Source organism: Dromiciops gliroides, chromosome 2 (assembly GCF_019393635.1).
Source record: "Dromiciops gliroides isolate mDroGli1 chromosome 2, mDroGli1.pri, whole genome shotgun sequence".
NCBI classification, from domain to species: domain Eukaryota; kingdom Metazoa; phylum Chordata; class Mammalia; order Microbiotheria; family Microbiotheriidae; genus Dromiciops; species Dromiciops gliroides.
In genome coordinates, this window is record NC_057862.1 from 388,648,043 (window position 1) to 388,665,121 (window position 17,079).

Consider the following 17,079-nt stretch of genomic DNA (forward strand, 5'->3'; position numbering starts at 1 on the left):
GAAGTTAGCCAATGTAAATCAATGCCCACACCACAGGAGACTAAAAGATCTAGAAACTGGCCCAGCCAGCAAACACTTGATCTCCTTGTCAAGTGGAAAGATATAGCAGCCAACTGCAATAGGAGTTTAAAATATATACTCAGTTGTAAAATCTTGGGGAGAATACCCGGAGTAGTATCATTCACAATATAGTAAGCCGCAGTCCAGGGTAAAAAACAAATTTACAGAAAACCTACAAAAGAGCCAATTAAGCCAGATGATTCTGAAAACATTTAAAGATGAAACTGCATCACCAGAGACCAAAGTGGAATTACAACAACTAATTCTCCTTCTACATCCAATGATGTTGGGATTGTAAATCATAAGCTCCCAACATCCTACATAAGGAAATAGAAAATGACAATGACGAAGAAATAAAGATGGGAAGACAGCTGGATTAGACTAAATACCCCAGAGGAAGGACATAGTGGAGAGTGACAATTTTGATGGCACTAAGTTAATCGATTCTCAAGATATCAAAGAAGGAAAATGTCAAAACCACACAGAATAGAAAATCCTATTTTCTAAAAAACAAAAAGAAAGAAAAGAAAAACCACATCCCCAAACCAACTGTTGAAAATGGAATTATACATGAAAGATGAAATGTCTGTGTATGCATAAATATTCAAAAACAGTACTTTCTGTGGCAGTAAAGAAATGGAAATAAAGTGGGTGAGAATAGCCCAATGAAATGTGATGTGTAAATGTAACAACATTACTGTATAATTAGAGATGGTAAATATGAGAAGTTCAAAAACATAGGAAGAGTACAAACTGACATAAATCGAAATCTTCAGAATGAGGAGAAAAATGTACACAGTAAATACAATAACATAAATGAAAAGAGCATGAAAAGGAGGAACTACAAGTAACTGTAATGACCAACCCTGGTCCCAGAGTACAGAAAAGACAGTATACTTCCCTCTGTTTTAGCAGAAAGGTGGGGAACCACAGAAGCAGAATACTGCTCCTGTATACTGTCAGAGGTGGTCAACTATATTGGTTGTTTTTGCCTAACTGTGTTTTTTTTCTTTGTTATACGGACGGGTTTAGTATTTATATGAGACATGCAAAGGGCCATAAATTTGGAAATGACTGTGATATAAATGAAAAGGGTGTCAACAAAACTTAAGTCTATTGTGCTGTAAGAAACGAATGAGCGGGAGGAGTTCGAGAAACTGGAAGGACTTGCATGAACTGATGATGAGTGAGATGAGCAGAACCAGAAGAACCATTATACACAGTATCATCAACATTAGGTGTTGATCAACTGTGATTGACTAGATTCTTCTCACCAATACAATGGTATAAGATAGGTTAAAGGACTCATGATGGAAAAGGCTCCTCCAAAATCCAGGGAAAAAAGAAAAAGAAAAAGAGAACTATAGAATATGGCTGCCTGATTTGAACCATACCATTTCTTTTGTTTTGGTGTTATTGTTTTTCTATTTGAGGTTTTTCCTTATTGCTCTGATTCTTCTAACATGACTAATGCAGAAATATGTTTAATGTTATTATACATATATATATATATATATATATATATATATGCGCCTATATCAGATTACCTGCTGTCTAGGGGAGGGGGGAAGGGAGAAAAATTTCCTTTATTGAAATGAGAAATCTTATATAAACAAATGTTGAAAACTATCTCTACATGTAAATGGAAAACAATAAAATACTTTTATTAAAAAAAAGAAAAAATTTAATTAATATAGGAATTTCAATTCACCAATCAAATAATACAACCAGTTTCAAATAGGCAAGTGAACCAAACACTAACCACAATGAGCTACACAGGCTTGTTCCTTGGACTCATGGTTCAGAAAAAAAAGTCTCTGAGGTAAAATTTTCATCATTATTTTACTTAATGCTTACTGAACTGACATTTACAAATTTTTTTTTTTTTAGGGGGAAAGGGTGGAGAAACACACATGACTGTACTTGGGTACTCCTTTACTTAGAATCCAAAGTGAAAAAACATAAAAACATTCTAAAGAAAAAAAAAAGACATTCAAACACAAAATAACTTGTTTAAAGGACACCTAAATCAATGCTATCAAGTTCAAATGCAGGACATATAAGTAGTATACATACAGTAGTACAGTCATCACCACATCAGGGGGAAGTTTCCAAGGTCCCATCAGCTGCTGCATACAAATTGAGAAGACATATGTACCAATCCACAGCACATCGAGAACTGAAATGGGATATACTTTCATGAATCCATTATTAAAAATAAAGATGAAGCATGACTTGTTTCATGGTTGAGTCTGCACCACCAGATACTACACAAATTGACATATAAATATACGAATCAAGTAACTCAACTTTTAAGAACATGGAAAGATTTTATGACTGTGCACAACTGAGAAGCCCCAATTCAGGTCAAAATTAGTTATTAATTTTTCTGAGGACTTAAAAAATGGACATTTTAAGAAAAATGACATGCCTATAAAGACAAAGAGTCTCCCCAGAGCAACTCATCAAAAACTGCTTTCCTATGTTGAACTGATATAAAATATAAAAGAATTTTAATTTCCTCAATGATTCTATAGATAATAAAGTATAGCATATAATTTGAGAATTTTGTGACACAAATCATCGGCTAGTATGAAATATATTTTAAAACAAACAACTCAACAACTCTGAGGGTACCACCTGACACCCTATCAGATTGCGCAAAATGACAAAAAGGAAGATATAAATGTTGGAGAAGCTGTGGGAAAATTGGAACACTAATTCATTGTTGGTGGAAGCTGTGAGCTGATCCAACCATTCTGGAGAGCCAATTTGAAATTATGCCCAAAGAGCGATAAAGCTGTGCATACCCTTTGACCCAGCAATCCCACTTTTAGGTCTTTTTCCCAAAGAAATCATGGAAAGGGGAAAGGGACCCCACATGTACAAAAATATTTATAGCTGTTCTTTACGTGGTGGCAAGGAATTGGAAGTTGAGGGGGGTGCCCATCAATTGGGGAATGGCTGGACAAGTTTGGTATATGAATACAATGGAATACTATTGTGCTGTAAGAAACAATGAGCAGGAGGAGTTCAGAGAAACCTGGAGGGTCTTACCACTGAGCTGATGATGAGTGGATGAGCAGAACCAGAAGAACACTGTACACAGTATCATCAACATTGAGTGTTGACCTACTGTGATGGACTATATTCTTCTCCCAATGCAATGGGGCACAGAAGAGTTCCAGGGAACTCATGATAGAAGAGATCTCCAAATCCAAGAAAAAAAAAAAGAACTGTGGAGTATAGATGCTGATTGAACCATACTATTTCTTTATTTTGGGTGCTGTTGTTTTTTTTTTTTTCTATTTTGAGGTTTTGCCTTACTGTTCTGATTTTTTCTCTTATAACAGGATTAATGCAGAAATAGGATTAATGTTATTATGTGTATATATATGTGTGTCTGTGTATATATATATATATATATATATAATGTTATATGTATATAGATACACTAGATATAACCTATATCAGATTACCTGCTGTCTAGGGGAGGGAGAGGGAGGGGAGGGGAGGGGAGGGAAGGAGAAAAATCTGAAATTGTAAAGCTTGTAAATAACACAAAATTGAGAACTATCTTTACATGTAACGGAAAAAATAAAATACCTTATATGTAAAAAAAACAAAACAAAACAAAAAACAACAACTCATCAGGAGTCCATTTAAATTTTTTCTTTAAAGAAGGGAGCTTTAAACAGAAAGTATGTTACCTCTTACAGGATGATCTGCTTCATAAAATGGAGGACAAGGAATTACTTTTTCTCCTGCAATGTCTGAAAACAAAAGGCCCTCATTTAAATAATCAGCACTACGAAGGCCAAGTTCCAATTGGTCCTCCCAGAAGCCAGCAATTTATGCAAACACAAAAGTTCTCATATTGATTTCACCCATCTTCAGTGGCCAAGAGAACAAATGTATAGTGAGTGACTTAATGAAATTTCATACACAGAAGGATTATTATGAGAGGCAGACTAAACTTACAGGGAGATACTGGATCACAGTTCATTATGTTTTCCTACAGCAAGCTGCTTCCCTTTAGGGCTCAACATACTGAGGAAAGAAGAAAATTTTACCAAGCATTTTAAAAGGGTTAACAACTGAGATCAATGACAAAATAATTTCAATAATCACTGTTTGCTGTTCCTTTATTGTCAATCCAAAGTAGGCTGCTTGTTTTTGAATTTATTAAATATTGTTAAAGACACCTAAGAACATGTGTAGGATCCAAACCAAATTTTATTCTCTCTTCACCCCAATCATTTGAGTGCTAAGAGTGCTTTTTTAAGTGAGACTTATCCAGAGGGATTAAGGCTTTCCACCTTAGTTAAGCAATTCTACAAGTATAAGGAAAACTGTTCAATTTCCCATTTTCATTTCTACTTTCTTTTCCTTCAAAAGGAGCAAAGAATGCACCAGAGTGAATGCATTTTAGGAACAAGAGATATAAAGCCCAATTGAGGACCAGCAAGCAATATGAAAATTTTTTCCTTCCAGAAAAGCTAAGTACTCTTAGTCCTAAATTTATTTATGCTCTCTTGCTTCCAAGAAGAAATACTATCCCCCCTTTCCAGATATTAATGTCACATTTTACTTCTAGAAATTAATTTTTAAAAAGAATCACATAGGGGGCAGCTAGTGGAGCAGTGTTGGAGTCAGATACCTGAGTTCAAATCCGGGCTCGACACTTAACACTTATAGCTGTGTGACCCTGGGCAAGTCGCTTAACCCCAATTGCCTCACTAAAAAAAAAAAAAAACACAAAAACCTCATAACTCTACATTATAGGGCCAAAGCTTTTATTACCTACCAGATGTTACTCCACAGTTGGTGGAAGGCTTGCAGATACTTTCACTCCATCTGTGACTTGTAGAACTGCGATACTCCCATCAGCCAGACAAACTGCTGCCATGCTGGGGATGGTAGTGGTTCCACTTCATATCGACGACCACGCCACCAGCATCTTTCATCCGTTTGTGATAAGCAAATGGGCGTTTCTGCTGTTTAGCCTTTAAAACATGCACAGAAGACACATACCTTCAGACAAAACCATCTATGCTAACTTCTCCCAATTACAATCAGAAGCTTCTTACTGATCCTTTTGTCTTATCCGTTCATTTTATAGATGGAAAAACTGAGGCCCAGAGGGAGAAATAACTTGATTATATGGCAATCTAAGATGGCATGGTGCTGAAATTATTACCCTTTAGCTCACCATATTCACAGTAACTGACAATTCTGAAGACAAACTAAAAATAGCTGGTGAGCAGCAGGTGACTAAAATGTTTGTCAAAGAGCATAGAGACCAGTGAGGCAATAAAGTTCCTCTAGATGATGCACCAGACCTAAGTTTGAGGATCCTGTCAACTGTGTAACCTTTGGCAAGTCACCTGTCCTGGTCTCAGTTGCCATGTGTAAAACAATGATGCCACCACCTGAGGCGAAGTAGCTATAGCAGATCATCTCTTATAGCTCTCAGTTCTATGATTCTACAATTCAGTAATGGATAAATACCAACGTTCTGTAAGCAAGAGTTCAGGCACCTGCTTCAGAGTAAGCATTCAACACCAGAAACTGTCACTTTATGCTGCTGACGATTCCAAGATCAGCTGACAAGCTCCTTACCTCATTTGAGAATGTGCGAACATCAAAAAGGCAATAAGGCCAAATTCACTGGACGTCATACAACAGAGAGTGTCAGATTATCACAGCTCAAAGCCAAGTGGTACACTGGGAATTCATAGGGATTAGTATGTTTGGAACTTTTTCAACTATTAAAAAAAAAAGAGCAAGAAAACAAAAGTCAACCATCTTATACAGCATGCAGACAAAACCCCAATCCTTTAATCTAGTACTACGTTAAATATCTGTCTGCATAAAAGATTCCCAGACACACACTCTTAATATTTAGAGATGCAATTACAGCATGATTAATGCAGAAATATGTTTAATGTGATTGTACATATATAACCTATATCGGATTGCTCACTATCTTGGGGAGGGGAGGACTCATGAGGGGAGGGAGGGAGAAAAAATAGAAACATAGAAACTCTTATAAAACAAATGTTGCAACTATCTCTACATGTAACTGGAAAATAATAAAATACTTTTATGGAAAAAAATATTAAGATACCATTAAACTTCATTAAGTTTTGGTTCTTCTGTAACCCAGTTAAGGGCATCCCAATATGAAAGGAATGGTCCCCTGAAGGAGGCTTTGAACAAGTCTTTAGAAAGCATGTTGTGGGGCGCGAGGTGGCACAGTGGATAGAGCACCAGCCCTGGAGTCAGGAGGACCTGAGTTCAAATCCGGCCTCAGACACTTGACACTTACTAGCTGTGTGACCCTGGGCAAGTCACTTAACCCAATTGCCTCTACTAATTAAAAAAAAAAAAGAGTATTGGTAGACCAACTCAAATGTGATATATAAGCTCCTCCCAGAAAATATACATCAGGCCCATAAACACACACACCAACAACATTAGGACTTTTCTCTATGGTGTGCTTGAAGGATGCCAGATACCCTAAAAGGAAGATTCACATGGATTATCTCCAGCACTTCAGCAATAGCTTTGGTATCTCTAGGTGCTATGGCACTTACTGGCAACCTCTGGTCAATTTGGTAATACTCTTAAAATCACAGTCTTCAGTGCCCATGTCAGAGATCTTTGAAAAAAGACTACTTCATTAGTGCTTCACTCTACTCCTATCTCTTCTATCTTACAAAAATCAATAAGTTGAAAAATGTTCTTCACATAGTAGGAGTTTAATAAAAGTCTGTTGAATTATACTAACCAATTTTATTGGCATCCTCCCCTGGCCGATTCTGAATAAGAAGATTTTTGGTAGGAAAAACCCGAAAGCCGGTGGCTCCTCCAGCAAACAGCAGACCATACTTATTAGACACAGCAAGCATACTGCAGCGCTCTCTGGGCATCTCTTCAGGGGCATCAAAGACTCGAACCCTCTTCAGTGCCTTAAACTGAAAATCCTGTCATAAAGATTAAAAACAGAGTAATTCAGTCACTTAAATGATGGAAAGAGGTATTGCTTACCTAGGTCAAATACCGTTACAAAGAAAATCTTGACATAATATTTCCCACCCCTTCCCGACAAATTCAGCCCACCCCAGTCCTTCTCCTACTCACGTCTTTATTATACAATTATATTCAATGTTATCCTGTATATGATTGGAATGATGCCACCTGCCGGAGACTTCGTAGGAAAGCTCCACCATGAGGAGAAGGCATCTGAGGGCAAGGCATGCTTTTCTTTGGCATCAGGAAGTGACATTTGCTTGTGGGAGGAAGAGGGGGTGAGGCTGGCTCTCTTGCTCTCTTTCCCCAGGACTATGGCAGAGTCCTGGAGAGCGGAGCAGAGGAACTGTAGCTCCCTGAGATAGAGAATGAATCTAGGCCCTTTCTCTCTCTTTACCCAAATTCTTATTCTTCTTATAATAAAATGCTTAATAAAACTCTAACTATTGCTAAAGCTTATAATTTATGGCAACCACTCATTAGATATTTTAGACAGACTAGCTAGACTTTTAGCCCTTTACATCCCTCTCATTATACGTGGGTATTAATTCTTCCTCCCCAATGAGAACACCATAAATTCCTTCTGAATAAGGATAATGCCTTCTATATCTCTCTCCACAGTGTAGTTAGAATGAATTCAGACTGGGTTAAATTCCAGCTCCGACACTCAGTAGCTATGAACGTATTAGAATGTCACCTTTCCTCTGAAGCCTTGTGAAGCCCAGACAAGGAACAGGGCAATGACCCAAGATCACACTTGACTTAGTAGTTAAATCAGTGAATTAGAACTCTGGTTTCTGATACCCAGCTTAGTACAACCACCTGAGTGATTTTAGCATCAAATCGATGACTGGACTTGGGTTTTCTGACATCCAGTACGTAGTACACTTCCCCTCACAACAACCTGTTAATCTGACTGTCCCCTGGAATGTTCTCCTCAGATATGTACAGCCTAAGAGACATTACAACAAGGAATTCCAGACAACTAAGAATTACAGACTGCCTGTACTGGGGGGAAAAAAAAAACAAAAACATTTTAATCCACTTCCCTCCATTTTATAAATGAAGAAGCTGAGGCACAGAGAAATGATAGGACTAGTAGAGATTCACATAAGAAAACAAGATTTGGAGCTCCTCCACAAGAGTATGTAAGATAGATTGTGGGGGTCTGTTCTATCAGGTTCATATGGCTGAAGAAGCTGATGCCCTGAAGAGCCATTTCCGAGTTTTCCCATGATTCCAGAATTCTTCCACCACTTCCACTCTGGGTTCCTCTCTTACCAAACATATGCAGTATGAGGTCAAGTAGTTTCATTTACTTCCCTCTGAATTTGTGCACATTTGGGAAGAGGAGGTTGTTTTGATTCATGGCCCTCATCTACGCTAATAATCTTGGTTTTTGTAAATCTATGCCTTATCACTTCTGAAAAACCCTTTATACCTTTCTCATATAGCTTTCTGTTCTGGGGGAAACAGGTAGGTAATAAAGGTGCAGATACTGAGTTTTTCCTTCTCCGTGTACTTTTCCTAGTGTGGTAAGAAAGTACTGGGCTTTGCACATCGGAATGACTTATAGAAAAGGGAAGGAGTGCACCTGGAGTCAGAAAATGTAGGTCTCTACTACTTAAGATTGTGAAAAAATGATCTAACTTTTATGGGCCTCAGTTTCCGCATCTCCAAAATGGGTGTGGAGGGCAGGCCGGACAAGCTAATCTGTCCTTCGGGTCCCTTCCACCTCTAAATCTATGATGCCTTGAAGAAAAGATGTAGGGGAAGAGAAAGGTATCGAATCTAAACATCCTAGAAACTGGAACTGAAACCCAAGTCTCTGGATTCCCATTCTCTAGTGCAGTGTAAGCTCTAAACTTCGGCCTCCAGAGGATTGAGAAGTTAGACGCCGGAGGCACAGGATGTGAGCTCTTCCAGCGCCTAGGCTCTCTCTCCAAGGCAACGCCGGGCCTGAGTGACGCCCCCTAGCCCAGCCAGGCCTGGCGCGGTGTGGCCTGTCCCAATAGGATCTGTCCTGTTTCCTCCCGGCCCGAGTCGCTCAGAACCTGACCTTCATCTCCCGTTCGGGGATAAGCGCATCCATCTCGTCTCCCATCATCCAGACTCCCAATAAGCAGGAGCCCGAGGAGCCGCCGCCCCCGAGGAGCCGAAGCTGCACCTAGGCTAACTTCCCTCCCTGAGCTCAGCGGCGCGTCCCGGAGGCCACCATTTCCGGCGCATCCAAACTACGTCATACGCCTGAAACGGTCTTGTACGAGGGCGAAAAAGAGGTCGGTCCGGCGCAAGCCCGCCGGGAGCAGCTGCTTTCCATTGGCTCTTCTGGCGCGAGCGCGCTGTGAACCACCACTTTCTATTGGTTAGTCGGGCTCGAGTTTGCTGTCAATCGCTGCCATTAACCTAACCTAGGAAGGGGGTGTGGCCCCTCATCAATCGTTTGTGATTCGATTTTGCCAAACTTCCTTCCTAACACGTGGTCTTCTTCTAATCTAGGATTTTAGGGAGTGTTTAGACCTGGGAGGGTACATGTTTAATCGCTATCATATTGCTTGCCTTCTCAATGCGGGGCGGGGAGTGGCGGGAGGAAGGGAGAGAGTTTCGAACTCAAATATTTTAAAAATTAATGTTAAAAATGTTTACATGTAATTGGGAAATGTAGAAATATACATACACACACACATATATTCAATTTAACTGATAGGGAAACGTCTGTGCATAGCATATAGCTCTGTGCAGCTGTGCATCAATTATTTCTTCTCCCACATGTTCTTCCTGCCTTGTGGTCCTGAATGAATTGCATTCGTTCATTCAGCGAAATTGGGCTCAGGCTTTCTGCGGAGCTCTGCCAGGTTTCTCTCCTAGGAGGAAGAGAAAGGAGTAAAATCCCTTCCTGTCTTCCAGCTTCTTCCTGACAGAGAGAGGAGATAACACTGGGATGCAGGCCGACCTGGAAAAAAGAATTATGAAAAAGTGTAGTGAGCATTGAGAGGAGAACATCACTGGCCCCTGGTGGTGAGGGAAAAGCTTCAGGGAATTCAGTCTAATTCAAACTGAGTTTTTTTGTGTGCAGAGCTAGGGATGGGTGAATAGATACAATATTTAGATTTTAATTGAGTTTAATATGACACATTCAAAAATAACTACAAATCAAACAGATAAGTGCTGAAGAGTTGCAAGCAAATTGTTCAGTTATTGATGGCCTCAGTTTGTCGTTTGTCCTTCCTTCTTGAAGAGGACCAATGACATCAGGAAGGTGATGTCATGACTTGCAAGTGAATTGGGTTTAAGTGAGACAGGGCTGTGCAAAGTCACCAGCCTCACTCTCTCTTCTTGAGCCATCTGAGTCCAGTGGCAAGATATATATCAGGATGACTGGTGATAGATGGCCTAGATGAAACATAGCCTACATGGAAAAGTGGAACCTGCACTGGTTTGGGAATCAGAGAACTTAAGTTCAGATCCCATCTCTGATGTTTACTTACCTGTGTGACTTTGGAATGGCCTCAGTAAAGGCATTATGAAGCAAGTAGAATCTGATTTAGACTTTAAAAACTGGGAATTGAGGATAAAAATAACAACTGACATTTCTAGAGAGCTTTAAAATTTGCAAAATCCTTTATCTACATTATCTTGTTTCAGATGAGACAAGATCTAAACAACAGTACAAAGTAAATGCACATAGGTAAAAAGGTATAGGTTGTGATCAGAACCTTGTTGTTGTTCTTGTCCAGTTTTGTTTGTTTTTTTTTCCCAGTTGTGTCCATCTCTTCATTGCCCTATCTGGGGGGTTTCTTAGCAAAGACACTGGAGTGGTTTGCCATTTCCTTCTCCAGCTCATGTTATAGATGAGGAAACTGAAGCCAACAGGATTAAGTGACTTGCCCAGAGTCACACAGCTAGTAAATGACAGAATCCAGATTTGAATTCAGAAAGATGATACTTCCTGACTCCAGGTCCAGCCCTCTATCCACTGCACCACCTAACTGACCAACATACAGAATAGGGGTCAATGGATAGATTTTGGAGAGGGAATTGTGAACTTGAATGGGAAAAAATATATCTATTTTCACTAACCTTTGGTTTCCTTTATACAGTACTTCATATTTTATTTTAGGCACTTAAAAACATTACCCAGGACTGATGCTTAGTGAAGTGAGCAGAACCAGGAGAACAGTGTACACAGTAACAGCAACATTGTGTTATGATCAACTGTGATAGACTTAGCTCTTCTCAGCAGTGCAATGATTCAAGACAATTCCAAAGAACTCATGATGGAAAATGTTCTCCACATCCAGAGAAAAGAACTGTGGATTCTGAATGCAGATTGAACCATACTGTTTCTACTTTTTAGTTGTTTTTTTTCTTTTTTGAGGGTTTTCCCTTGTGTTCTGATTCTTCTTTCACAACATGACTAATGCAGAAATATGTTCAATGTGACTGTACATATATAACCTTTATCAGATTGCTTGCCTTTGTGGGTAGGGGGGAGGGCAAAGAGGGAGGGAAAAAATTTGGAACTAAAAGTCTTATGAAAACAAATGTTGAAAACTATCTTTACATGTGTATGGAGCAAACTGCCTCAGTTTACCCAAATAACTCGAGGAGACCACCAAGTCAAGCAGAGACAGATTTATTACATCCTCATGAGGATGGGCAAAACCCAATTACACATTGAAGTCTTGCAAAGATATGCCCAATCCTCTAGGTTTTTATAGTAATCTTGAAAAGGACTGTCCCCACGTACACCTAGGGTGGATGAGCTCACAATCTAACATCCAATCCTGTCTCATCCAAGGTGCGTGTTCAGCTCGTGATCAATGTATGGAGACATGCATACGTGTTCCAGGAGCAAGGGGGAAAAGGGGAGGGGGAACAAGGTCAAACCAAAGGAAAAGGAAACAGTGGAGTGAGAGTCAGATGTTTCAAATCTCACAGTTCCCACTGACTCCCCTCTCCAGGCCCCTGTCTCTAAAGATAAGGATGACAGGGTTAAAATTTATCTTCGGCTATGTTGGGAAGTCAAAGAAATAATTGGCAATTAAACTTAAAGGAGACAGTGAGAATTTGACAAGCAATAAACTTCTAAACTAACTATATTGGGTCAGGGCTGGGTACCTTCCAGACCCCATCCTCAGAGTTTAATCTGACTCAAATCCATAATCATATCATACACATGTAACTGGAAAATAATAAAATACTTTTATGAAAAGGAAAAAAACCCAACCCCACATTACTCAGGGAAAGGGTTCATAGGCTTCACCAGATTGCCAAAGGTATCCAGGACACACAAAAAGTTAAGAATCTGTGAACTAAATGGTTTCTAGGGGCCCTTCTAGCTCTGAAATTCTGTGACTACAATTTTGTTCTGTGAGCAGTAAAGAATCCTTAAAGATTTTTGAGGAGAATGGCATCATTAAAGGAATATATTAAGAAGATTAATCATCCTAATATGCTATGCAAAATGGAGGGATTAGAAACTAGAGGGGCAGTAGGTAGGGTATCTGGTCTTTTAAAGGGCAAGCCTACCGGTCAGGAGACTATTGCAATAGTCAGAGCATGGTATCATATGAGAGACCTTGGAAGGGTTCTCCGTGCCCAGGTATCTCAAAATTACAGAATTTCATATTTGCATGGGACCTCGAAGGACATTAGAGCATACCAGAACAGGAATTCCCTCTATAGTAGATGCCACCTGAAGACTTCTAGTCCTTTCAAGGCAACCCATTCCACTTTTGGACACCTCTGTCAGGAAGTTTTTCCTTGTGGAACATCAACTCTATTTCACCCCAACTTTCACCTATTGTTTCTAGTTTTGCAGGTGAGGCCTCCTGTCTCTTCTACCTTCTGCCCTCAGTCAGTCAACATTTATTAAAAATCTACTATGTGCCAGGCACTCTGCTAAGCCCTGAGGTCACAATAAGAGAGAAAAAATAGTCCCTGCCCTTAAGGAGCTTACATTCTAATCAAGACAACATGCAAACAAATACAGAGCAGGTTATATACAATATAAATAGGAAATAATTAACAGCAGGAAGGCACTAGAATTAAAGGGAAGGCTTCCAGTAAAAGATGGGTTTTTAGTTGGGACTTAAAGGAAGCCAGGGAGAGGTCACTAGTTGGAGCAGAAGAGCATTCCAGGCACAGGAAACAGTTGAAGAAAATGCCCGGAACTGAGAGGTGGAGGGTCTTGTTTGTGGAACAACTAGAAGACCGGTGTCAGTGTCGCTGGATCAAACAGTAACCTGTCTGTAAGTACGGTGCAGGAAAATTGGGAAGGTAGGAGAGGACTAGTTATGAAGGGCTTTGAATGCCAAAGAGAAACAATTTGTAATTTGCTCCTATAGGCAAGAGTCAGCCACTGGATCTTATTGAGTAGGGAAGTGACATGATTGGACCTGTTTCTTTTAGGAAAATCACTTTAGTGGCCCAATAGAGAATGGATTGGAGTGGGGAGAGACTTTGAGGTATGCAGACCATCAACAAGTAAATGTAGTAAACCAGTTGAAGGGTGATGAGGGCCTGCACTAGGGGAAGAGGCAGTGTCACAGGAGAGAAGGGGTAGTATATATAGGAGACATTTTACAAAGGTGAAATTGACAGACCTTGCATTCCATATGGGAGGTGAGAAATAGTGAGAAGTCTAGGATGATTCCTAGATTATGAACCCAAGGGACTAAGAGGATGGTGTTGCCCTCTACAGAAATAGGGAAGGTATGAGGGGGTAGGGGAGGGACAATAATGAGAAAGATAATGAGTTCCATTTTGGATATATTGAGTTTAAAATGTCTACTGGCCATGTAGTTTGAGATGTCTGAAAGGCAGTTGGAGACTGGAGGTTAGCAGAGAGTTTGGGACAGGATAGGTGTATTTGAGGATTTGAGATAATATACACACACACACACACACACACACACACACACACACTTACGTGCTGTCTCTTCCATTTGAATGGGAGCCCCTTGAGAGGAGGGATGGTGTTTTTGCCGTTTTGTATCCTCAGCACTTAATTCACTGTCTGGCACATAGTAGATGCTGTTCCCCGCCACCAAACAATCAAGTCTTTACTACAAAGGTTGTATCCTCAGCACTTAATTCACTGTCTGGCACATAGTAGATGCTGTTCCCCGCCACCAAACAATCAAGTCTTTACTACAAAGGTTGTGTTGGGTTTATTGGTGTTTTATTTTTTATGAATAGAAAACAACATTGGATTTTTTACTTATTGTGCTCACTAATCAATCCTGCAATATAAAATGCAATCCAAAAGTCATTAGACCAACCTGCGGTCAATTCTGGTGCTGTCAGTTTCAGGAAGGATGGTGACAAACTGGAAAGTCTCTAGGGTATGAAATGATTCATTGCCATGTCCCATGAGGATTTGTTAAAGGAATGGGAGAAGGGGGTGGTGTTTATACTGGAGAGGAGAAAGCTTAGGGATGACGTGGTAAGTATTTTAAGGTTTCTTTTAAAAGTACTTGATGGACTGGTACATGGAAGAGGGAGTAAACTTATTCTGCCTGGTGGGAACAGAACTGGGAGCAATGGGTAGGGTGGAGCTGATTTAGACTCAACATAAGGAAAAAATTCCTTATAATTAGAACTACCCAAAAGAGGAATGGGTTGCCTTGGTCTTCAAGCAAAGTCTGGAGGACTGTATGTTGTGAATATTGTAGGGAGGATTACATATGATGTTTGGCTGGCCAGTATGTCCTCTGAAGTGCCTTTCAGTTCCAAGATCTCATGATTCTGAGCTAGCCAACATTCATCAAACTCATCGGAAAGACATGACCCCTGGAATAGACTCTAAGAGCTTTGGAATTCTGGGTGGGAAACTCAAGGGTTCAAAGGCACAGATGACATTTTAATCTCTTTGTTCAGTTGAAGATGGCAATTTTAGAGAAGGAAGGAGGTGGAGGGAGCCCTGAATGTTGAGGCAGAGCCTAAGTTATATTCCTAAGTACCTCTGTGACCTTGGAAAAGTCATTTCTTCTCTCTGGGTTACAATTGGACTCTTGGTCCCAGGATATGAAAAAGGAAAAGTTGGTCATATAGAGTGAGGGCATGTCTGAACAGGTTTGTTTTATTTATCAATGTAAAATATTTATTAAACACTTACTATGTGCAGAGTACTAGACTGGATGTTAGGGAAGATAACAAATTTGGGCTAGACATAGCTCTAGTTCTTAGTGAGGCAAGGAAAGAAGGCAAAGCAGGACTCTGTTCCCAACAGAAATTTAGTGCCAGGTAGAAAGCCATGGCAGGGACCCTGTTACTGGGTCTGTGATAAGTAGTGGGCTCTCAGTGAATAGTAAACAAGTCAGGCGGTCAGCTGATGGTACCAATGCATAATTATCAGAACCAGACCAATAGTTTATTGCTAAGTCTATGGGCCACAGGGCTTATATCTCCCTTGCCTGGGAAAAAGGATATGTTTCTTAGAGTCTAGGGTGGGATGGAGCCTACATGTGGGCCCTGTGTGCCCAGATGGGATGATGGGATGCCCCTTACAGATGTTTCTTTGCAACTCATGGTGGTTTCTTAATAAATATTTAAATGAATGAATGAATGAATGTTGCCTTTTTTTTAAACAGAAGCTGGCTATCATTAGGGTGATATTCTGTATCTGGAGTATTACATGGCCATGCTGCACTACTGTCATCAACCCTTTCCCAGAATAGGTCCTTGCATTCACCAAACTGAAATTTAGCAACTATTTCAGAGAATATAAAACCGTATTTGATATGTAGTCATGGAGATGAGCTTTCTGAGGAATTATCCCACGATGGATTTTCTGTTAAATCATAAATGATTAATTTAGCTTAACTGTGCATATTTGTTTCAAGCATTTTCTCCCCCACCCCACCCTCCTGCCCTACCTCAGTATAAGGGGAAGTTGGGAGGAAATTAAATACTTGTAAATTGAAAATTTACAAAAAAATTATAGGAATAAGCAAGGACAAGGGGACAACATTCTATAACCTCTAAAGGGGTCCTAGCAACTTTATAAGAAAAAGAGTGAAGCTAACAGTACACCAGAATAAATCTAGAACGCAGAGAGGAGAAGGAAAGAGAGAGAGACAGAGACGGAATAAACACAGAAGGACACAGTAACACACAGAAACAGAAAGAAACAGAGACAGAGTCAGAGAGGTAGGATAAAGGAGGAAGGAGAAAAAGATAAACGAGAGAGAGAAAGGTAGAAAGACAGGAATGAAGAAAGAAAGGAGGAAGACACAGGACATTTGCTTTTGAAATAGAGAACTGTCCAGAACCCATAAAACAAGCAGCTGGTGCAGTCAGCATTGGCTCCTGGGCTTATGAGCTGCCTGAATTGATCAGATGAAAAAGTGCTTTCAAAGCAAAGGACTAGGAATTACAAACCTGAAGAATCCTTCCCTGGGATAGGGTCCCTTCAAGTGCTGTAGCAATAGAATTCCAAGCTTAGAGTGAATGCTCAGGGTGTCTTCACATTTCCTGGGAGAAGCACCATAACTTTCCCCCCAAGTTTCAGTTTTGCTGCGACGTCTTGGGCAAACCTTGGTTGTGTATCATCAGTATAGAGATGGTAACTAAATCCATGAGAGCCAACAACCTCACCTGAATGAAGTAGTATAGCTGGAGAAAAGAATAAGGAATAAGGCCCGGGACAGAACCCTGAGGGACACCTTCAGTTAGAAGGAGGATCCAGCAAAGGAGCCGAGAAGGAGACATCAAGACAGGTAGGAGGAAAAGCAGGAGAGAGTGGTATCCAGAAAGAGAGAATCAATGGAGGATGAGAATGACCAACAGCTTTAAGGCTGAGGCTCCTAGTTAATGTAGAAGTTTACAAAAATAGAGATTAATGTCTTTCTTAAATACAATACTCAGTAAAATCCAGCCGAACCAAAGGGGAAGGAGGAGGGAATAAGCACTTACATAATACCTACTATGATCATTTGATCTTCAGGACAACCCTGCAAGGTAGGTGCTATTATTATC

General features: G+C 40.1%; 1 protein-coding gene across 1 annotated transcript in view; it reads right to left on the reverse strand.

Moving 5' to 3' along the window:
* Positions 1-9,312, reverse strand: part of NUP214 (nucleoporin 214) — a 100,296-nt gene extending 90,984 nt beyond the window's left edge. Inside the window, 12 exon segments of the mRNA XM_043986250.1 lie at positions 2,133-2,239; positions 3,771-3,821; positions 4,038-4,064; positions 4,067-4,110; positions 4,878-4,984; positions 4,986-5,066; positions 5,683-5,711; positions 5,714-5,746; positions 5,749-5,796; positions 5,799-5,828; positions 6,854-7,049; positions 9,155-9,312. Coding sequence (XP_043842185.1) covers positions 2,133-2,239; positions 3,771-3,821; positions 4,038-4,064; positions 4,067-4,110; positions 4,878-4,984; positions 4,986-5,066; positions 5,683-5,711; positions 5,714-5,746; positions 5,749-5,796; positions 5,799-5,828; positions 6,854-7,049; positions 9,155-9,202 — 801 coding nt within the window. The 5' untranslated portion in view covers positions 9,203-9,312.
* Between the last annotated feature and the right edge of the window lie 7,767 nt (positions 9,313-17,079).